Source organism: Plasmodium berghei (genome assembly GCF_900002375.2).
Source record: "Plasmodium berghei ANKA genome assembly, chromosome: 10".
Lineage (NCBI taxonomy): Eukaryota > Apicomplexa > Aconoidasida > Haemosporida > Plasmodiidae > Plasmodium > Plasmodium berghei.
The window spans coordinates 929,383-953,757 of NC_036168.2; the positions used below are offsets into that span (position 1 = coordinate 929,383).

The 24,375-nt window shown below is 21.5% G+C and overlaps 7 protein-coding genes across 7 annotated transcripts; 6 read left to right on the top strand and 1 right to left on the bottom strand.

Moving 5' to 3' along the window:
• Nucleotides 1-951: 951 nt before the first annotated feature.
• PBANKA_1023200 (splicing factor 3B subunit 4, putative) lies at nt 952-2,545 on the top strand (the record flags this gene model as incomplete). Its single annotated transcript, XM_034565323.1, has 3 exons — nt 952-1,027; nt 1,170-1,280; nt 1,458-2,545. 3 exons carry the CDS (start codon nt 952-954, stop codon nt 2,543-2,545), a joined length of 1,275 nt encoding a protein of 424 aa, XP_034422031.1.
• Nucleotides 2,546-3,953: 1,408 nt separating this feature from the next.
• Nucleotides 3,954-5,708, top strand: PBANKA_1023300 (cleavage and polyadenylation specificity factor subunit 4, putative; the record flags this gene model as incomplete). The annotated part of the gene is made up of 1 exon (XM_034565324.1): nt 3,954-5,708. One exon carries the CDS (start codon nt 3,954-3,956, stop codon nt 5,706-5,708), a length of 1,755 nt encoding a protein of 584 aa, XP_034422032.1.
• A 974-nt stretch (nt 5,709-6,682) lies between these two features.
• On the top strand, nt 6,683-8,465 carry PBANKA_1023400 (glutathione reductase, putative; the record flags this gene model as incomplete). Its single annotated transcript, XM_034565325.1, has 3 exons — nt 6,683-6,750; nt 6,863-6,941; nt 7,119-8,465. The coding sequence occupies 3 exons, from the start codon at nt 6,683-6,685 to the stop codon at nt 8,463-8,465; spliced, it is 1,494 nt and encodes a 497-aa protein (XP_034422033.1).
• Nucleotides 8,466-9,326: 861 nt separating this feature from the next.
• PBANKA_1023500 (conserved Plasmodium protein, unknown function) lies at nt 9,327-10,739 on the bottom strand (the record flags this gene model as incomplete). The annotated part of the gene is made up of 1 exon (XM_034565326.1): nt 9,327-10,739. One exon carries the CDS (start codon nt 10,737-10,739, stop codon nt 9,327-9,329), a length of 1,413 nt encoding a protein of 470 aa, XP_034422034.1.
• A 1,203-nt stretch (nt 10,740-11,942) lies between these two features.
• On the top strand, nt 11,943-15,102 carry PBANKA_1023600 (conserved Plasmodium protein, unknown function; the record flags this gene model as incomplete). Its single annotated transcript, XM_034565327.1, has 12 exons — nt 11,943-11,958; nt 12,379-12,433; nt 12,549-12,650; nt 12,880-13,276; nt 13,402-13,446; nt 13,629-13,659; nt 13,829-13,986; nt 14,079-14,141; nt 14,237-14,308; nt 14,437-14,492; nt 14,613-14,687; nt 14,790-15,102. The coding sequence occupies 12 exons, from the start codon at nt 11,943-11,945 to the stop codon at nt 15,100-15,102; spliced, it is 1,383 nt and encodes a 460-aa protein (XP_034422035.1).
• Nucleotides 15,103-15,884: 782 nt separating this feature from the next.
• On the top strand, nt 15,885-16,535 carry PBANKA_1023700 (conserved Plasmodium protein, unknown function; the record flags this gene model as incomplete). The annotated part of the gene is made up of 1 exon (XM_034565328.1): nt 15,885-16,535. One exon carries the CDS (start codon nt 15,885-15,887, stop codon nt 16,533-16,535), a length of 651 nt encoding a protein of 216 aa, XP_034422036.1.
• Nucleotides 16,536-18,142: 1,607 nt separating this feature from the next.
• PBANKA_1023800 (conserved Plasmodium protein, unknown function) lies at nt 18,143-24,232 on the top strand (the record flags this gene model as incomplete). The annotated part of the gene is made up of 4 exons (XM_034565329.1): nt 18,143-23,488; nt 23,623-23,687; nt 23,825-24,067; nt 24,178-24,232. 4 exons carry the CDS (start codon nt 18,143-18,145, stop codon nt 24,230-24,232), a joined length of 5,709 nt encoding a protein of 1,902 aa, XP_034422037.1.
• Nucleotides 24,233-24,375: the final 143 nt, after the last annotated feature.

The window sequence follows — 24,375 nt, forward strand, 5'->3', positions numbered from 1 at the left end:
ATAAAACTTTTAATTTTATTTTTCTCTATAAGTTATGCTTATATATTATGACAATACTGAGTGTTATCTTAAGAGCTAGTGAAATGTAAAAGTAATGAACCGATAGTAATAAATGTGTTGATTTACTTTCTTTCTCTAAATTGGTAGGTAATTCTACTTACTGACAGGGATGTGTGAAGTTATTGTATGACAATATTATAATTAAAGTTATACCCCCCTGGTTAAGGTTTAAAGATTTGATTAGGCTTATACATCCCATTTTACAAGATTTGTAAGTTTTTTAAATTAACTTAATAGCTTATTGATTTAAATAGTTATTATATATAATTCTCTATAACTATTTTAAGGATATTTGTAATGGTATAATTTTTCATATGGAAGAATATATTGAAAAAAAAAGCCATAAGAATAATGTGAAAAAAAACTGAAAAAAGTCAAAAGAATTATTTATGATTAAATAATAGGATAATAAATCTTTTTTATATGAAAAATAATTTTGTATTATTACAAGTATGTATAACATCCATTTAAAAAAATTAATAAATTATTCTATTAGTAAAAATGCTGTTAAACATTGAAAAAAAAATTACATATGCATATAGTATAGCCAATAATTTTTTTTTGTTTTTCTTTTTTTTTTATTTATATATATGCATATTTTTTTTGATTTAAAAAATGTTAGTTTCATAGCATTAAAACTAAAAGTTTTAATGTGCTTGATCGTATTTTTCTGGCATAATACGCATTTAAAAATTTATGTTTTGAATATATAAATTCTTTAAAAAGTAAACAAAAATTAAGAAGTGGAAAAGGGAAGAAAAAAACAGTATATAAATAAACATAATTTTGAATATATGCTTGGATGAAAAATTATGATAATTAATTGTTATATATACATATAATATATGTATAATCACTGGTATATGAAAATAGCTGAACATAAGGAAATATATGATGTTCGCTCCCCACAAAAATCAAGAAATAAGTCAAATATACGAACGAAATAATGAAGCTACATTATATATAGGTATGTAGAAATATGAAGCACTTTTTCCTTTTATTATGAAATCTTTATATATAGTATATTCTAATAAATGTGTATTGAATATAACAATTTGTATGCATACTTCATATGCATGTGTATATTTTCTTTTCCTTCCATTATACAGCAAATCTAGATGCCCAAGTTGATGAAGAAATTTTATGTGAACTTTTTATGCAATGTGGTAATGTAAAAAATGTTCACATTCCTAGGGACAAAATAAATGGATTTCATTTAGGTATTACATTATTTTTGCTACCTTTTTTATTTGCATAATTTTGTCTGTTTATAATTTTGTGGTATATATATTTATTTAAATATACTATGATTTATTCATATACTATATGACTAGTATTGTTTCTATACTATGTAACATTTTAATAACTTACTTTTTTTTATAACATACAAAAAATAGGGTATGGATTTGTCGAATATGAATATGAATATGAATGTGAATATGCAGGGAAAGTTCTTAATATGACGAGATTATTTGGGAAACCCTTAAGGTGTAATAAAGCAACTCAAGATAAGAAATCATTTGATGTCGGGGCAAATTTATTTATAGGGAATTTAGATACCGAAGTAGAAGAAAAAATGTTATTTGATATATTTTCATCATTTGGTCAAGTTATATCAGTAAAAATAGTAAGAAATGAGGATGATACATCTAAAGGTCATGGTTTTATTTCTTATGACAATTTTGAATCGAGTGATTTAGCTATAGAAAATATGAATAATCAATTTATATGTAATAAAAAAGTACATATATCTTATGCATTTAAAAAGGGTTTTAAAGGGGAAAGACATGGAACCGCAGCTGAAAGATTTATAGCTGCAAATAAATCTCTAAATTCATATTCTTCAAATGGCAATTCAAATAATTTAATAAAAAATAATTATAATTCATCAACTTATGAAAACAGTGCAAATAATACTAGTTCAATAAATAAAGAGCGAAAAAACTTTTTAAACAATTCAAATATTCATACAAATAATATAAATAAATTACCAACAGATCCTATAATATCCCCATCTCCTATTCTACCATTTTTTCCTTCAAACAATCCATCCAATACAATACCTCCAAATTTTATGCCTTTGCCTCCAAATTTACCTCCAAATTTACCCCCAAATTTACCTCCAAATTTACCCCCAAATTTACCCCCAAATTTACCCCCAAATTTACCTCCAAATTTACCCCCAAATTTACCCCCAAATTTTCAACTGAATTTCCCTCCAAATATGCTTCCCAGTTTGCAAAGTTTCCTACCACCTTTTCCCCCAACTTTACCTCCAACATTTCCTCCAAATTTTGCCCCTAATATACCAGCAGGTATGCCCCCAATTATTCCCCCCAATATGCCAGCAGGTATGCCCCCAATTATTCCCCCCAATATGCCAGCAGGTATGCCGCCCGATATGCCAGCAGGTATGCCGCCCGATATGCCACCAAATTCTGAGGAAAATGAAAATTTAAATAATTCATCAAATGAAAATGATTAGTTAAAAATGGGAAAAAAATCTGGCAATTGTAAGTTTGTTAATATGTATAAGAAATATTAATATAATGATAAAACGGTGATTAAACCAAACTATATAACTTGTTTTTTTATTTCTTTCATTTTTTTAATATTTTTAATTGTGTTTAAAAAAACACGAATTGTATGAATTTCAGTAAGCAATCCCATTTGATATACATTCAATTGTGCACATGTGCTAGTCTATATATATAGTGATCGTTTTTTTTTATATTTATTAAACATTACTTATATATAAGCGTGTGTGTGTGCGGATATTTGACTTAATTTTTGTTCATAATTAGCTATATTATTATAAAAAGAATTGCATATAAAATTTTTAGTTAACTATTAAATTTATAGAATATATAATAAAAAATTATTTTTTGGGATAATTTATGATTATTTAAGGGTAATTATATATGTATATGAAATTTTGAATAAACATGTCAATGAAAAATAATATATATAATTTTTGGGGGGAAATAAAAAGATCTGAATACAAATTTTAATAAATTTCTTTATTCTTTTGATATCCTACACTTTATGATATTCACATTTATAAAAATTAAAATTTAAAATATTAACTATATATTATGACCGGAAAAAAGGAAATTAAAAAGTCCATATACCTCGATTAATTTTGTGTTATTCCGATTTTGTCACCTATATATATATATCACAGTATATGGTTTTTAGATGTTTCTAAAATTTTAAAACTATTTTATAAATAAAAAAAATATATGTTAAAATCATATTTATTTTTAGTGAAAATTTGAAAATCAATGAGGAAGCAAGCCAAATAAATAGAAATCTCAAATTTGATGAAATAAAGGTAAATTGTTGAAAAAACATGCAAAGAGTTTATATATAAACGTGAAATTTGGTCTATTATATAAAGAAAATGCAACTTTGTATTAGGATATAGTCAAAGGAATAATAAAATGTTATAAAAATTATCAAATGCATAATCCAATTTTATAAATCAATACAGTTATTTAGTATAATATTAGATAAATATAAAAACACCCATATATACAAATTCAAGAAGAAAAAACAAAAGATATATATATGTATATTACTGAATATTATAAAGCATTAAATTTATTCGTTTATTTATACAGTTTAATATACTTAGCAATTTTATTCAATTTTAAATGTTTTGTAATTGGGAAGGGAAATAAACTACTTAAGCTCCAATTTGCCAGTGGGTATAGAAATATACAAAACATTAGGGATAATTTCAAAAATATAATGAAACAAAGAATATAAAACGACGTCGTATTAAATGAATAATTGACACATCAACGATATTGAATAAGTGATAAGAAAGTGGAAAGAACTTTTAAAAATTTTGTGATAATATATTTATAGACTTTTGAAAAAATCGGAAGATGGCAACGAACAAAATAGATATTCGCAAAAAAATAATTAATAAAAAAAAAAAAAAAAAAAAAGAAGACCTATATGAACTGTACTTAAATATGTATGATGATATATATCGAAATAGGGAAGAAATAAGAGAAAAAGATGAAGCTGTAGAAATAAAAAAAAAAACAAATGATAATAAAATAATAGATTTAGAAAAGGAAATAAAACTTCGGCTTGAAGAACAAAGTAATTTATTATCAATTAAGGGTATTGATAGAGTTGACATAAAACAGAAAAAAGGAAAACATTCAATTATATGTATTCATTATATAAAAAATATGTGTATGAAAAATTTATTTTGTAATTATTTACATCAGTTAATCTATGATCGAATACCGCCTTGTAAAAATTATATAAAATATAATTATTGTGCCGATAAAATTAGAGGATCATGTATGTTTAGACATACATTAGAAAATACAAATATGAACTATTATAACGAAAATAAAGAAGAACATTTAGATGAAGCATTAAAATTTTTACACGAAAAAAATATATGTGTAAATTATCTCTTAGGATTTTGTAATTTAGGATATAATTGTAGAAAAACACATAAAAATAAAAGTATAAAATATCTTAACATAATAAATATATTACCTAAATTTTATTTAGATCAAATATTAATTAATAAAAATCTATATACACATTTATATAAAAATCAACAAGTTATAAATGATATGAATAAATTAAAAGATGCCTTAATAATTCTTAGTGGAGAAAAATATCAAGAAAAAAATATATCATTAACAAAAAATGAAATAGAAAATCCTTTATCTGATATATTCATAAATAATGATAATAATTACAAAGACATTAATAATTCTAGAATGTTAAATAATAGTGGGATTAATATACATGACGATAAAAATTCAAATCGAGGTGGAATGATAAATACAGGAAATAATATGAACGGAATTGGAGATAGCATAAATGGAGAAAATGTAAATATTGGAAATGATGGATATTTTAATAAGCATTCTAATATGCTTCATAATAATAGTAATAATAATGAAAATATACTACAAAACAATGAGCCTAATAATATAAAGACTGTTGGAAATATACCTGAAGTTTACAATTTAGATAACATCCCAGTAGCTAGCGATAAAATCAAAGTTTTTGTTATTAAATGTAATCAGATTTCTCATTTATATTTATCTATATTATATGGTGTATGGGCAACTGGTAAAAACAACACAAGAAAATATGTGAATTTTTTTAAAGAAAATTATACAATTATATTTTTATTTTCTGTAAACGAAAGTGGGGGATTTCAAGGTTATGCAAAAATGATAACTTTGCCAGTAAAAAATTTATATGAAAATTTATGGGGACCAATTACCAAAAGGTTAGGGGGAAATTTTCGAGTTCAATGGATAAAAATTGCAAAAATCGATTTTGATGTTTTTAAAAATATTACTAATCCTTATAATGATAATTTACCATTAAAAAAAAGTAGAGATGGTACTGAACTTCCATTAAATATTGCTTCAATTATATGTAACAAAATCCATGCATTGCCAAATGAGGATTTTTTAGCTGGCACTATTTATGAATATAAAAGGAGAATTAATCATTCTGTATATTTTACAAATTTGTATAAAAAAAATATGTTAAACACAAACACAATGTGGGATAGTATTATTTTCACCTTAAATCAAAAATCAGACTGTCAACAAATTACATTTATTGACGGAATTGAGCAAAATATTAGCTAGTAGCTAGCTATAAGTAACCAAAAGAAAAAAAAAATGAACAATAATCAAAAAATTTATAAAAATCAATGAAACAAAAAAGAGAATAATAACACATTTAATAATTGGGAAAATGAAATTGATAATTATAGAGGTTTAAAAAAAATATCATATAATGTGTGTTATAAGGCCTGTAAGTGTCACTAATTTTAATACAGTCATAAAAAAAATGAGAAAATAAATAATTAAATAATGAAAAGAAATGCACAATATATTAAAAATATAGAGGCCTTTCTATATTTACTATTTATGTATATTAAATAGGATATTCAAAAAAAAAATTGTATTCCCTTTAATCCTTTATTATTACTAACAAAAATATTATTTTTTTTTATTATAACATAGCCATGATAAAAATTCAAAAACAATTACCCAAATTAAAAATCGTATAATTTATTTGTAAAGAAAATAGATACTTTTATGTAAAATACTTAAATGTACTTAGTATTGTGAATGTTTTTTTCGCTGGAAATTAATAAAAAAAAAATAAGAGTTACTTTATAAGCTCGTATAAAAATGTTTGCGGTCGAAAATATAATGCTTATGACAATACAAACTTGTAAAATAGTACTAATTTTAAACAAGTATTAATACTATTTTATATTTCGCCAACGTTTTTAGCCTCATTTTAAACTTTTTAAAAATATTTTTTAGCATATATTTACATACATACATATATATATTATATACGTGCATTTTTTCGTATCCTTTTATTCCCCATTTTTCCACTTTTTATTTTTTTCTTATTAAATTTTAAAATTTAGATATATAATTAAAACAAAAAAAAATAGTAATAATAATAACAAATCATGTATAAATTAAAATATGTTTTTTTTTATTGTTTTTTTAATTTGGCAATTAAATTAACAAGTGGTTTTAGTCTTCTTAACAATTTCGATATTCATACGAACAAAGCACATTTAAAAAAACCTACAAATATGGTTTATGATTTAATCGTTATTGGAGGAGGAAGTGGCGGTATGGCAGCTGCTAGAAGAGCCGCCAGGTAATTCAAATAAAAAGTGTATTCGCTAGTTTATATACACGTGGATAAAATAAAGTACATTTTATGCATTTCATAAATGTATATATATTCTTCACGCTTTTCGTAAATTCAGGAATAAGGCAAAAGTTGCTTTGGTCGAAAAGTCCTATTTAGGAGGAACTTGCGTAAATGTAGGATGTGTTCCAAAAAAGGTATAAAAATAAAATTCGTTTTTTAAATTATGGGAAAAAAAAATATAATATTAATAAGGTGTAAAATAAAGGTGGAATTTTCGACTCACTAGTACATTAAAGAGTTTGTAAAAAAAAAAATTTTGTATATATGTACAACTATTTATACATTTTTTTCATACACTTTTTATATCATAGATAATGTTTAATGCCGCATCAATTCATGATATTTTACAAAACTCAAGACATTATGGATTTGATACCAGATTTACATTCAATCTTCCACAATTAGTAGAAAGGAGAGATAAATATATCAGAAGATTGAATGATATATATCGAAATAATTTAAAGAATGATAATGTTGAAGTTTATGAAGGAACTGCTAGCCTTTTAAATGAGCGTAAAGTTCTTATAAAAAGTAAAAATAAATCAGAAAATGATGAAAACAATAATGAAATAATAGAAGGAAAAAATATATTAATAGCAGTTGGGAATACCCCAATTTTCCCAACAGTTAAAGGCGTGGAACATACAATTTCGAGTGATGAATTTTTTGATATTAAAGAAGCTAAAAGAATAGGAATAATCGGAAGTGGATATATAGCTGTTGAATTAATTAATGTAATAAAAAGATTAGGAATAGAATCATATATTTTTGCAAGAGGAAAAAGATTGTTAAGAAAATTTGATGAATCTATTGTAAATGAATTAGAAAATGATATGAAAAAAAATAATATAAATATTATAACAATGGCAAATGTAGAAGAAATAGAAAAAGTTCATGAAAAAAATTTAACAATATATTTAAATGATGGACGGAAGTTTGAGCATCTTGACTATGTAATATATTGTGTTGGCAGATCTCCAAATACAAAAAATTTAAATTTAGAAAAGTTAAATATTACAACAAAAAATGATTATATTGTTGTTGATGATAATCAAAGGACAAATTTGAAAAATATTTTTGCAGTTGGGGATTGCTGTATGGTTAAAAAAGGAAAGGATATGGAAGATTTAAATTTATTAAAATTATATGATGAAAAAATATATATAAATAATAAAAAAAATGATAAAGAGGATTCATTTTATAATGTTCAACTAACCCCTGTTGCTATAAATGCGGGGCGATTATTAGCTGATAGAATTTTTTTAAATAAAACAAGAAAAACAAATTATAGTCTTATTCCAACTGTTATATTTTCACACCCACCTATAGGAACAATAGGTTTATCTGAAGAAGAAGCAATAAATATATATGGAAAGGAAAATGTTAAAATATATGAATCCAAATTTACAAACTTATTTTTTTCTGTATATGATATAGAACCAAGTCAAAAAGAAAAAACTTATATTAAATTAGTATGTGTTGGAAAAGAGGAGTTAATTAAAGGATTACATATAATAGGATTAAATGCGGATGAAATCATACAAGGTTTTGCAGTAGCATTAAAAATGAATGCGACAAAAAAAGATTTTGATGAGACAATTCCAATTCATCCAACAGCTGCTGAAGAACTTGTAACTTTACATCCATGGATGAAGTAAATATAAAAAATAAATTGCGCATATTTTAATTCCTTAAACTACTTTCTGGTGATGTATCATTATTATACATCCATTATTTATTCTCATGTTTGGGAACACATAAATGTGGGAAAATAGCTAATCATTTGTATTACTCTTAAATAGGTATATTATATTCCTTCAAAATATATTTGTGTTTTCTTAAAATAAGATGACAAAATAAGGGATATGATCAAAGAAGGTATTGATACAAATAAAATTTTCAAAAATCGGGAAATCCGAATGTGCATTATTTATGCTTAGAATGGCATGTGCTCCTGTTATTTCTTTATTTTAATTTTTGAAAGAATTACTTTAAATATATGTTTTCTTTGCTATATTTTCATACGCATTTAATAAAAGTGAATTAGTTTACTTATTTATTATCTTTAATTTATAAAAATTTGTATTGTATTTTTTTTTTTTAAATTTGCAGTTTTAAAAAGATGCATAACTAGCATTTTTTTATAAAATTATTTTTATTTTTCTTAATTTAAAATGTTAAAAATTTTCACATATTATAGAAAAAATTAGTATAAAACGTGTACATAATCAAAATAAGCAAGAAAAATGTACATGTATATAAGGATGCATTTATGAAAAAAATAGTATGCGTTATAAATTTAAGAGTTTTAGATGCCTCATGACATGCTATAGTTCCATTTTGTATAGAAATATAACAGCTATTTTTCATTTTAAATATACTTTTTTTTTTCAATGTAAAAAAATTATGTAGATATATATAAGTCCTGTGCAAGTAGTAAATGTCCCATATATAAATTTTATGATGTAATTATAATCAGATATTGTTAGATCTTATTTAAGAGAAATATTTGATGTATTTTACTGTTTTGAATTTTTATAATATAAATAAGATTTTGCAATGGCATGACTACACAAATTGTTTATGTTATCATTGAGTAAACTGTTACTCATAGTTAATACATAAGGAAATAATAAAGAGGGCTGTGGTATACTTTTAAATATATTTTGAATATTAATATCATCTTCATTAGTATCTATATTATCATGTTCAATTTTATTTTTTTCATTTTCAAGTTTTTTTTTTTCTTGATAAATTTTTTGAGTTTGTAATTGTTTAAATACATCTTTTTTATATTTCATAATTTTTTCTTGTTCATTTTTTAACAATTCTAAAGATCTACAAGTGTCATGTATATGTTCTTCCAATGAATCGGCTTCTAAGGTATTTAAATAATCCATAGAAGAACAAAAGTTTTTATTTTTATTTTTGAGCATGTTTAAAAATATTGAATTAGCTATAAAATTTTTAATACGTATTGGAACTTTTTGTAATATATTTTTACTTGTTAAACCTTTTTTTTTTAATTCTACATTTAATATATCAGTATACTGATTAAATGTTGAATTTTTAATTTGATTTTTAATTTCGAAAACAACATCGACATCTATCTTATATGCTGAAAAAATCATTTTTCCGTATTTTTCGGAAAAGCACAAAACAAAGGAATTTTTATTAATTAATGAGCTTAACAAAAGTGTAGCTAAAACTTCTTTTTTTTTAATATCATTTATATTAATATAAAAACCAAAGGAAGTTGTTTCAAAATTTAACTCGGCCATAATATTTACATAGTCATCATAGTAGTTATTAACTTCACTAATATATTTTTCACCTTCTTCTTCATATTTATTTTTGTTAAAATATAAGTTCAAATTATTTAATAGTTCACTATGTCTTTGTTTTGACAGTTGATATTTATTTGTGATTTTTGTTATTTTGTCAATACATATATCTTCAATATTACATACACAAAAAGACTGGTTAATTTCAGCAACATCTAATTTTTTTGATTCATTTTTATTTTTTTTTTTATTTTTTTCTTTAGATCTTTTATTTTTTTTATTACCATTTGCATCATCGTCATCTTCGTCATTTTCATCTTCATCATCATCATCACCGTCATCATCATTTTCATTATCATCACCGTTATTTTTATTTTTTTTTTGTTTTTTGTTTTTTGAATCGCTATTTTTAGTATAATACCCTAACAATTCACCACGTAAATCTTTGTTTTTATGAATTTGACTTATAACAACACTATTCAAAACGATTTCAAAATCATCTCCTTCTGTATCACTATCATTTTCTAGTTCTAATTCTTCAAGTTTAGCTTCTAATTTTTCTTTTTCTTTTTCTACCTTTTCAACTTCAGTTTCCTGTTTTTCTTTGGCATCTGTATATGCTCTTAAATGGGGTGGTACATACTTCATTTTGTGATAAATTGATATTTAGTTTTATTTATGCGCACTGCTGATCAGGTAAATGTGATATATTAAATAAGCAAATAAATGTATGTATATATTTACATATAATATACAAATGCTTGGTAGGTGGCTCACTAAATAGTGCGTATAAAAATATGGGTCAATTTTCACTAAGATTAGCTATTTGTTTTAAATATGAGGGAATATGTGCTTGTTTATATTTATTGCTTTTTTTATTTAATTTAGGTTTTATTTTTTCAAAAAATAAATATAATCAGGATATGTGATATATATTTGTTCGTATTTATAATATGTAATAATAACAAACTTGTTAAAATATATTATACTTTTTTTTATAGATATGGTTAATGTAGATTTGTTAATTATGTATTTTTTTAATGTAGCCCCCAATTTTTTTTTACGAATTGTGTTAATTGAAAAAAATATTTTATTATTTTTTTTACATGCTTTAATTTTAAGAAAAAATGGGAGATTATTTTTTTAAATATATATAATCACATTATTATTATATATGTAAAATTTTAGAAAAAAAAGGAAAAAAAGAAAAAAATTGCAATAAATAAATCTATACATAATATATGCAATATTCAACAAGAAAAATAAATTCTATGTTTATACATATCATCTTTAATTCATTCATGTAATACGCATTATATTACATACTATATATAATATATTACATTATACATAATTGCCATTTATATATTTTGTAAGCGCTTTAAATGCCACATGGCGTGCCTTCCCCCCAGTACGCGTATTTATTCTCTGTTTGCATATACTAATAAATATATATAAATATTGTACTATTAATATATATTATGCTATTATATATATATTATACTAGTTACATAATATGGGTATAATAATAATATAGTGTTAGTTATTGCGGATATATTTTTCACCTATTGATAAAGATATATATTTTTCCCAATATATAATTTATTTTTAATAATACTGAAAAATTGGAAAAGGTTGTATAAAAAAAATGGCGGTAATAAAATAATAATTTGTTCCCTTATTATTATTAATAAAATATAACACAAAAATTATTAAACACATGCTATATATTTATTAATATATTTCTCTATTTTTGTTACGTATATTTTCCTTTGAATTTCCCAAGAATTATGTAAAAACATAATTTTGCTGAAATTTGTTTTTTTCGAACTTTTCCCCAAATACTTAATTATGGAACAGACAGATGGTAAAAACAAACATGTGCATTTTTTTTAATAATATTGAGAATTGGTATTTTTTATTTTTAATATTAAATAATAAAATTCGAATATTTTTTTCATTATAAATTTATTTATAATATATCTCAAATTAGTATAATTTTACATAAACTTAATTAACATGTGTATTTAAATAGTCTATAACATTTTTTTTTATAACTTAATCTTTTTATTATTTTTATAAAATAATTTAATATAATATTAAAAAATTATCTTTGGTTATTTGACATATAAAATGCCTACGGCTTAAAGTTATTGCTTATAAAATAATTTATTTAATTTTTTGTTAAGTTCAATGCCAGAATTATTCTTTGTATTATTTTCGTTATCATTATTGTTTTACATTTTTGAATATATGAGGATTTAAAATGTTATGTTTTCATTTATAGATTGTAGACACAGTCCTATAAATAGTAATCAAAAAAATGATGCTGATAAGGGAAAGTATAACAACTTCAAAAAAAAAATATACGCATATATACGTATCAAATAAAATATTTATATAATTTAAAACTGAAAGAATTATAAAATTGTAATTTTGATTTTTTTACAACTTCAGTTTGGATAATGAAAATGCAGAAGAATTGAAAAAAAAAATTATCGATTTAGAATTGCAACTAGAATATGAAATAAATCGGCACGAAGATGAAATTAAGGAGAGGTAATAAAAAAAAATATAAAAAAATAAAAACGCACACACACAAGATTATGTAGAGGATGAAATAAAAAGAATAGATCGTAAACAAATATTACCTCATCAATTTTGCGTCTTTTGAGAAATATGATAATACAAATGTGATTTACATGATATGCAGTTTGGATAGAATTACATTTTATATTAGTTTTGTCCATTTTACTAATTTATTATTTGGCTATTTTTTTTTTTGAAGAGATGAAGCACTAAAACAAATGGAAGAAAAACTTATTGAAATGGAAAACATCAAAAGTGAGATGGAGGAAAAAGATAAGGCCATTTTAAATTTAAGTGAAAAATTATTAATAATGTCAAATAAATATGATATTTTAGTAAAAGAAGGTAAATTAAAGGATGAAGAAATAAAACATATTAAAAATAAAAAAAAATATAAAAAGCAGGCAACTGATGAATATATAGCTACAATGAAAAAACAAAATGATGAATTTAAAAATGATAATGATGCAATACATGAAAAATATGATCAATTATTAAAAGAACATGATACACTTACAAAAGATTACAAATCGTTAGAAGATGAACTAAATAAGAATATAAACGAATTAAATCTTGAAAAGACGAAAAAAATGAATGTAATTGGAAAAATATATATATTAATACGAGTTTGTTTACATTTTTATTGGCAATATAAAATATTCAATATTTATTGTAATTGTGTATTTTTACCTTACCATTGTACATATTTGTATACTTACAGGAATATGACGAAATTGTTGCTCTTAAAATGTTAAATATGGATAAGGTATGGAATAAATATCCCATAATATACTCACACGTATATGTTTGAACTTGTCTAATTGTAAATTTAAGGAAGTTTTGTCTATGAATATGTTCCTTATACTAATTAGAATTGTTTGAATTATTTACAAAATATTAACAGACAAATTATCTATATTTTTTTATTTTTGTTGCACAAAATTTTAGGAACTAAGGCAAAAGAGGCATACAGAAAATGGTATTTATAAATCAAAGGAGATGATTTCATTAATTTCTTTACAAATTTATGCATGCATGTTCATGGGCATAAATGAGTTGAATTATATAATAATATATGCTATCTTTTAAATTTTTATAACTACATAAAATGTAATAAATTTTGTTTTTATGTTTCATCTTTTGTGTAGATGAAGAACATTCTCTTAAATTAGAGCTAAAGTACAAAGATATGATAATTAAAAAGTTTATAATAAAAAAAGAAAAAGAAAAAAATTTAGAAAAAAAGGAATTTGGAAACAAAGAAGACAATAATAATAATATCAATGAGCAGATTGTTAATTATGAGGTAATTATAAACTGAAAAGCTTAACCACTCATTTTTATTTCTCATATTATTTCGTTTATCATTTGGCTCTTTTTTATTTTATAAACTTTTAGAAAAAAGTGAATGAATTACACCAAAAATGTTTAGATTCTCAATATGATCAAGCCCAATTGAAGGTAATATATATTGTAAAGAAAATATGCCAATTCTTAATTTTTTGTAGATATATTAACGATATTGCAATTGAGTTAATTATTATTATTTTGTTTAGAATAAAATAACTAAATATAGTAACATTATTGATGATCTTAAAAAAGAGAACAATGAATTGTTGGAAGTTATTGTAAGTTTTTTTTTCTATTTTTACTTATTTTCGCATTCTAATAAATTGTGTTTATTCAATATTTATACTAGTAATTTCTTAACTTAATATATTCTGTTATTATTTTATTTTTATTTTTTTTTAATAAGAGTACATTAAGGGAGTACATCAACACAACATATAAAGAAGACACAGGCATTCACCAGTAATTTATGACAATTTTTTATGCAATTTGTTTATTTTTTCAAAATTGGGTATATTGACACATTTTAATCATTTATATGACATATACACTTGTTCATTTTCCCCTTATTTTTATATGCAGATATGACGATCTAATAAATAACCTCCTAAAAGAGAATGTCACATTGAATGAAGAAATTTCTAAACAGAAAAAAAAGTAGGTTTTAAATTTAGGGAATTTTTATATACGCAATTGATCAAATATCTACAGTTATTTCAATATATATATATATATATTTTTTAAACAAAATAATCACAGGAATATAGCTGATGTGTACTATTACAATAAGGAATTGCAAATGTTGCAAAATGATAAGATGAAAATTATTGAAAAGTTTGATATAGCAAATAATAGTGTTCCCCATTTATATGAGCCATTAAATGTAACATTACATGAGAAAAAAGGAGATGAAAAAAAAAAAAATTGTTACAAAAATAGCCACGGAACCATCACACAGGAATTTTCAAATAATTCGAAGGATACTAACTTAATAAAAGGAAATTCAGATTATCCAAAAGATTTAGTAATTAATGAGGATTTAGCTCATATTTATATGCAAAATCGTAAATAATATGGGAGTAAAAAGGGGAAATCGGTATATATCCATTAATAAAACAATAGTAACACCACATTGTTGCTATCTTTGTTTTATTTTATTTATATATTATGGCTCTATTAATATTTTAATGGAGGATTATCAAGGTATATTCCTTGCCTAATTGCACTTGAAAAAATTACATAAAAATGAAACTTTTATTATTTTTTTTGTTCTTTTTTTGGATTAATTATGCATTTTTTAATAGCATAACAGTATTACTTAAGAAATAGCATTTCATTTTATTTATTGCAATATAAATATTATGTGTATGTATTTTTTTTGTGTATATGTCAATGGCTATTATTCTTAATTATTTTTGCGCATAAAATATATTAATATGTATAACAATATCCGTGTATTATTCATTTTTTTTTATAATTTTTTTTAATAATTTTTTAAGTTATGCAATGATGTGGCATTTATTAAAGGATACAAGATTATAATTACGAAAGATATATATATGTATGATGATCATGTAAAAACTTGTTTATTTTTTAAAGCTATATTTTATAATCCTTTTTATTAAGAAATAATTCCATTTATAATATGGCATGCATATGCATGTACACATTGGCTTAACCAAGTTTATAAATACATAAAATTTATATAAAACATATTTTTGCTAAAGAAAAATAATTTTTTTTTTTTTTAATTTGTAAAAATAAAACCATGTCTAATATATTTTCGTAATTGTTATCACTATAATTTTTCGACCAAATTTGCATAAGTATAGGATTATTCGAAAAAAAAAAAAAATGGACTTTGATTTAATAGAAGAGAAAATAAACAAAATTGAAGAAGAGCTAAAAAGATATAAACATGATGAATTGCAAAAGGCCACTAAAATAAAAAGTGAAATAAAATTATTCGATTTAGCCGTAAAAAGATTAAATACAAAAAAATGTAGGGAAAGATTTGAAAATGCTTATAAATCGTTAGAAAAACAAAAAAAAGAAAAATTCAATGAAAAAAAAATATACACAAAAAATGGTAAGGATATTTTTACAGAAATTAAGTTGCTAAAACAGAAAGAAAAAAGTTATAATTTTATAAACAGACCAATTAAACTTAAATACAATATAAATGATGTTGCAAATGAAATAAAAGAAACACTTAATATTTTTAATATACAAAAAAAACATTTATTTAAATATATTTTTGAAAAGATAAGCAAATCAAAAAACATATTATTAGATGATTACAATAAATATTTACATTTACAAAAAGAGATAGACATTTTATTGACCTCGATAAATAAAAATGCATTAATGGAAATATTTGTGTTCACGAAAAATTTACAATTTTTTCAAAATTCGATGATAAATATGTTTAACCAATTTAATCATAAAATAGAAAATACAATTACAGATAGACCAATTTATGAAAATTACTCTTATAATAAATAATGAAATTCAAAATTTTTTAATTTTTACACCCCTTAGCATATAAATATATATGCTTATTGATGTGCCAATTTTTTTTTGTAAACATATTTTATATGATAACGTTTTTCAAAAATATTAATTTTTATTATGTTAGCATAAAAAAAAATATTTAATTAAAAAAAAGGCATGTATAAAATTAGCGTTATTAAATATACATAATCAGACATTGTGGTATGCTTAATCATGTATTGATAATTGTGCATATTACTACATGTTGATATATAATTATATATGTATGAATATTACATATAATTTTCTGCAAAACTAAATTATATTTAAAATTATTCCAAATTTATATATAACATAAGCCTTAAATCAAGAAATCTTTTCCTTTCATTGATTTCTTAAGAACCAATATTTTTATAAGGAAAATTATATAAATTTATTATTTCGGTATTTTACATTTTCCCTCTTCCTTATTAATAATAAAGTGAATGAAGAAAATTTTTTTTTTTTTAAATAACTATACTAATTAATTGAATAGAATTGTAAATTTGCAAAATTGTAAATATCAATATTTTAGGGTTATAATTTATAATTAATTTTTATTCATAATAAAGTATATTAAAATAATATTTTTGTCATTAAGGATAAAACGATTTTATTTTTGATTTCTGAAAAAAAATTATACTCAGTTTATTTTTTTATTTTTAATATACTTTACCCATTATTTTATATTAATAATATTATATAATTCTAGTATTTATTGTATATGTATTGAAAATTGCTTTTTAAATCACGATTTTGCATATGCAATATAAAAAAATATTTTTAGTCATTAAGGGGAGAAATAAATAAAAAATGTAAATTATATTCTAAAATAATATTCTTATATTTGGCATATTATTTATTTTGGTTTATTGAGATATGACATTTTTAAATGTCGTTCTTTAAATTTTTGTGAAAAAAAATTTTATATAATGTTAAACGAATAGTGTGGCACATTATATATATAAAATGTATTGTATAAAAAAATAAAAATTACAAAAACATTTCCAAATATAATATTTTGCATATATTATTGCAAAAAAAATATTAAGCATTTATCTTTCCATAAAACTATTAAATTTATACCCAATATTTTATCATTTGTATAATAGTACTCTTTTTTTTACATTTAAAGTGTATATATATACGTATATTTTTAATGTGATAAAATTATTATAATTAATTACATATTGTTAAGCCCGTTCAATGGTAAATTGTACAATATCTACATGTATATTTATTTATTTATTTATTGTATATGCCATATGAAAACATTTTTTACATATAATTGGAATTTTGTTTTAAATATAAAAAATAATTAACAGAATAAAAGTATACAAATTATATTTCCCATAGTATATCAAAATATAAAAATAAGTTTATTTAAAAAAATTATTCTCCTTTATTAATTGTTAATATTATTTTAAAGCATTAATGCCTAACCACCAATTTTTTTAATGTGGTTGATGCACATCACTAATTAATTTAGGGCATATATATTGTATGTACACTTAAATTAGGTAAAGAGGTTGAATTTTATTTTTTGTGACAAAACATATCGAAAGTATTGATGTTTTAAAATGAAAAACTACAACTCATATAATTCACGAAATAAAAATAAGCATGAGGACATAAATTATAATAATAGCTATAATTATCCTAACAACTATTATTATGGAAATAATAATTCCAATTACAAAAAAAAAATTAATAATAGATATTGGAAAGGCGCATATGGTAATGACTATTTAAAGAATGAAAACAGATCTAATAATAAAAATAGCGATTTAAACCAATATAAAAAACACGATAATAATAATAATAACACTAAAAACCCCAATAATAATAACACTAAAAACCCCAATAATAATAACCCTAAAAATAATGATAACAAATATGATAGTTTAAGCTCAATCGATAAAATTAAAGATAATAGTATTTATGAAGATGTCGACAAAATAAATAATATTACCTTTGGATATAATGATAATTCAGAAGGTGATTTTTCTTATATTATGAATAATAATTTTATTGAAAATGAAAAAAAATTATTTAAATTAAACAATAATATAGATAGCAGTAAAAATATGAACAGTTCAGAATTTTTAATGCAGAAAGAATGTGACTTGATAAATAATAACAATTTAAATTCTATAAAAAGAAAAAATGGAATGGATTTATATTTAAGACAGGCTCATGGAAATAATATTTGTGAGAAAGAAAATCATGCTATAAAAGAAGATAAACTCAGAAATAATTCCCAAAATTACAATAATGACAATAATAGAGATATTGAAAGGAATAAAAATTTTAATATGGCTTCATCATGTAATGAAAAAGAAAATATTTTTCAGTTTCATAACGTATCTAATTTAACAAAATTTATAAATAAAAATATTTTTTATTCTAACGATAATGAGGAGTTAAGTGATGAACATTCATTTGATAATGCCGACCCTTTCAATTTTATGCAAAAAGATGATATGAATAATAAAAAAAATATTAGTGAAGCAAATAGCCATTTCAATAATTTCAGTAATAAGATTTTTGGAGACAATAAATTTCTCGAAAAAAATTACAACAAAAAAAATATTTCACAAAATAAAGAACAAAACATGGTATTTGCACATAAGCATTTTGAAAGTGAATATGATGAAAAAATTAATCGATTTTCTGAAAACAAATATGATGATTATGATAATGATGAAAATTATAAAAATTTAGACTATTTTAATATTTTAAAAAAAAAAAACATGAATACTATAGTTAATGATAATATACCATGGAATAGTGAAAAAAATATTCCATTTGATGAAAATATATCTGAGGATTCGCATATTTTAAGAAATAATATTAATGGTGATGACTTTTCTCATAATAATATGAATAGATTTAATGCTAGTAATATTAATGAATTAATGGATTTACAAAATAGTGAAAATGATGAGAATTTAAAATTTTTAAATAAGTTTAGAAATACACTTACTAGTCTTAACAATATTAATGATATTGTAAATGATGATAATGATAATAGAAGGAATCGTGAAGATACATCACATATTATGAACGATATGAACAATGTAATTGATTCGTGTTATCCAGATGATAGCATAAGCATTCATACGCATTTATTAAGAGCATTCAATAAAGGTGAAAAAATAAATTTCCAGAATATACACCCATTGAGTAATAAAAAAATAAACGACAATTTTATGATAAATAATAATAATAAAAATGATATCGATATTTATAATTTAAATGATAAAAAATATATGGACATTAATAAATATGATAATGATAATAATTTGACAAATCTTAAAGAGCGATATAATGATAAAAAATATATAGATTTAGAGCATGTAAAATTTAATAAAGATATCTTAAGTAATGAACATATATTAAATGTTGAAGAATATTTAAATAAAAGTAATATAGGGAATGAAAATTATTATTTAAATATAAATGATAGATTAAATAATTTTAAAGATGATTTATTATACTTTCAAGAAAATAATAATGAAATAAAAATGAATTCATTAACTAGCAGACAAATTCGTAATCCAAATGACACAGAATTTAGTGAACCAGTAAATAATATAAACGTTTTAAATGTTCTAAATGAATATTATTTAAGAAATAACCCAAACGAGATTAACAATATAAACAATATTAATAATAACAGTTTTAATGATAAAATTAGTTCGTTTTTTGATATGAACGATAATATTCGCAATGGACAATATTATAATAATGAAGATTTAAAAAGAAGTAATATTAATAATAATGATAATATGAAACATCATTATTTGCATATTAATGATAGAAATAATCATATTTATGATGATTCTAGAATTCGAACAAATTTATATTCTGGGGAAATGCATCGAATTAGACAATCAGGTAATGAAGGTTTATATAATATTGAACAAATGCGTGAAGAATATATGTACAAAAATAAAAAAATAAATAAAATGGATAATAATAATGAAATAGATCGAAATAATAAAAATAAGAGAGAAAGTAATGAAATAGTTGGAAATATAAATTATAACCAAATAAATATGAATATGGATAAAAATTATTATAACAAAAATTATATGAATGACACTAATAATGGTATTAAAAAATTAATTAAAAATTATGAAAAGCATCAAAATTATTATTATTATCATCATAATATTTATGATAGTAATAGTTATGAATGTGATGAGTTTGGTAGAAATCGAATGGATATGCATCATGGAATACTTCGAAAAAAAGAAAGTAAGGAAATATCCATGAAAAATGAACATGTTAACAATTCTAACTATGACAATGGAATGGGATATCATAATAACAGAGGATATAGACATTTTAAAAATTCAATAAGTAGTATGGAATATCATAATCAGCAAAATAATGAGAAATACATTATGAACATTGAAAATTGTATTAATAAATTAAAGAAACAAAATATGCTTAAATTTACATTATTTTTAAGAGAATATTATAAAGATATAAATATAAATGATTTAAGTGAAAATTTGTATAATTATTATCGATTTATAAATCAAATAAATGGAAATATTAAACATACCAATTATAGAGTAAAATATCAAAATTTAATGCAAAAAAGTGATAAGGATAAATTGTTAAGAATACAATTATCTTATATGATAATAAATCCATCAATTCAAAAAAATAGTGGAAAATGGAATTTTAAAAATGATGAAAAAGGGAAAGAAAAAAATAAAGGAATAGAAAATAATTTTAATAGTGATAATAATACAAATAATAAATTGAAACAAATTGATAAAATGGAAAATAGTAATTATCAGATTTTTGATGATTTAAATAAAAATTATAATTTTACTGAATTTTTGAAAAAGGATAATATTAGTCCAAATGATATTACCAATAAATTTTTAGAGGATAATGATAATAATTTAAATGATTTAAAAAAATTGTTAAATAATTCAATTTTTGAAAAATTTCAAAAAAAAATATATATGGATAATGATGAGGATTTAGAAATAAATAATAAAAATATCATGGATACAAATTTGTATAACTTACTTAATTATTCGATCATCTCTGATAATAAAAGAAAAGAGAATGTGATAGATGAACAAAATGATAAAAACATTGATGATAAAGATAAAAATGATGATGGAAATACAAAATTAAAAAATATATTAGATGATGCGTTATGCCTTAAAACTATGGATAATTCTAATGCAAATCAAAAACCTTTAAATAATAATACAAAAGCAGATGGTAAAGATATAATAAAATATGATAATATAAAAAAACTAGGACGATATGTTTTTGCAACAGTACATGAACCAAGAAATTTAATAACATTAATTAAAAACAAACAAGTTGAAAACTATGATGAAATTGTAACAAAAATTAGAAATATAATAAAAAATGCTGTAGACCATATTACTGATGAATGTGATATTATTTCTAATAATAATAATAATAATAATGATATAATAAAATATGGACAAAATAAAACTAAAGATTCAGAAAATATATCATTAACTTATGCTGACAATTTCACGAAAAATACATTAATAAAAAAAATTCTTGAAGTATTATGGGATATATATATAGATATAAAAAATTTATATAAAGACATTGATAAATGCCCACATACTCATATTGAAACAATATCTAAATATAATGAAGATATAAAAAAAAAAAAAAATACTCTTTTTAATATAATTTATTTAAACGAATTTAAAGATAATAATGTAGAAACATTAAATTATTTTATTGAATGCAATAACATATTTTTAAATAAAAGTATAAATAATATAGATATTACTTTAAATAAGCAATTATATTTATATTTAACAAATGTGTTATATAATACTGTTCAAAAGGTATATTTGTATGTTTCTATATATCCTGATATTGAAAATTTAATTAAAAATTTAAAATTTGACAAAGACCTTTTACCAAATTATGTTATTGATGTTATAAATGGATCAAAAGAAAACAAAACTGATAGTAGTACCAATAATAAAATAGTTCAAAATGAAAAACAAAAAATGAATAAAAATAAAACTGGTACAAATTTAAATGATAAAATAAACGAAAATAATATAAAAAATATTTTTAGCTATAATTTTGGGTATGAAAATAATATAGCAAAAATGAGTAATTTCAAATTATTTGGAAAAACTATAAAATTTTGTGATATGTATGAATATTATAATTTTGAAAACTATAACGAATATGATATATTTTCTAGTACAATAAATGAAAAAAAGAAACCAAAAAAAAGTTCCTTTTTTTTCAAAGAAAAAGGGAATAAAAAAGGTCCAAATACAAAAAATGAAGAAAGCAGAAAAAAAAACAATCATGTACATAAAGAAATCAAAAAAGAAGAAATTGATCACGAAAAAATAAACACTGAAATTTGTAAAATTAAAAGTGTATATTATTTATTTGTTAATAGCATGTTAAAAAATAAAGGAGCATCTATTTATACTAAGATATTTAAAATTATAAAAAAAAAAAAAAAAAAAACATTAATATATACATTATTTAACAATTATTTATTGTTATATTATATATTAGCACATGCTGATATATGCTTTAATAGCAAAATTGAATATGAAGAATTTTTAAAAGTGCAGATATTACATATTAATCCAAATGTAAATACATTGGATAAATATCTAAAAAATGAAAAAAAACAAAATAAATCCCATATAAAAAATAATAATATAACAGAAAAAAATGATAAAATGGATATTAGATATAAATTATATAATAATAGCATATACTCTTCTATCTATATATATTTAATTGATGTTTCAGTTTCATATTTATTTACCCCCAATATGGGAGTGGCATATATTCAAAATATTTTGTCTCTCTTTTTATTTTACAATTACATTAATTTTTACATAACCAAGATGTTGTTTTATAAGGTATAACAAATTTGCATAAATAAACTTATTTTATGTGATATGTTTAGAAAAAAATTATTACATTTACTACTTTGTCTTATTTTAGTTTGTGTGCAATATAAATAATATATTTAAATATATATTTTTTTTTTTAGAGTGGAGCTGGGCTTATAACAATATTACTAGTCAAAACGATTCCTTATGCCAAAGAATTTGATGAGTTAGAACAAAATATATGTACATTAATATTTATGTTTCATACTATTTTCTATTCCATAATTTTAATTTACAAACTTGTTATAACCTCTTTATATATATGTTATATATTCATGTTTTCTATTTTCATACCCTTTTTAGAAATCTTATGGTATGCTTTCTGTACTCAGTTTTGCATAGCATATTTTACATTTTAAGTAATATATTTATTTATCATATGGATAATGAGAAAAAAACTCATAAAGGATCCGAATCAGAGCTACATTCAAAAATATTAGCATCAATGTCAAATGAAATTGATTTTTATAAAATTCTTTATAAAAGTGTGTGCAGTTATTCCCACCAAAACAAGTTTTATGACGATGAAATAAAACAAATGATACAGTAAGTGGCCGCGAAAAAAAGTGAAAAAAAAAATGTACACATGCATAATGATAAAGCTTTAGTGTCACTATTTTCATTGTTAACACATTTGCATTTTTTTTTTACAATAGAAATCTCGAAACGGATGAAATTGCAAAAATCATAATGACACACATTCAAAAATAAGGCATATATTTTTCAATTAAAAAAATTGGGATATTTGTGCCCATATTATGTACATATATTTATAGGGAATATGTGCAAGGATAGACAATTTTTTGTTTGCTCTTTTTTTTGTTGCTATTTACTTTGATTTATATTTTTTAATA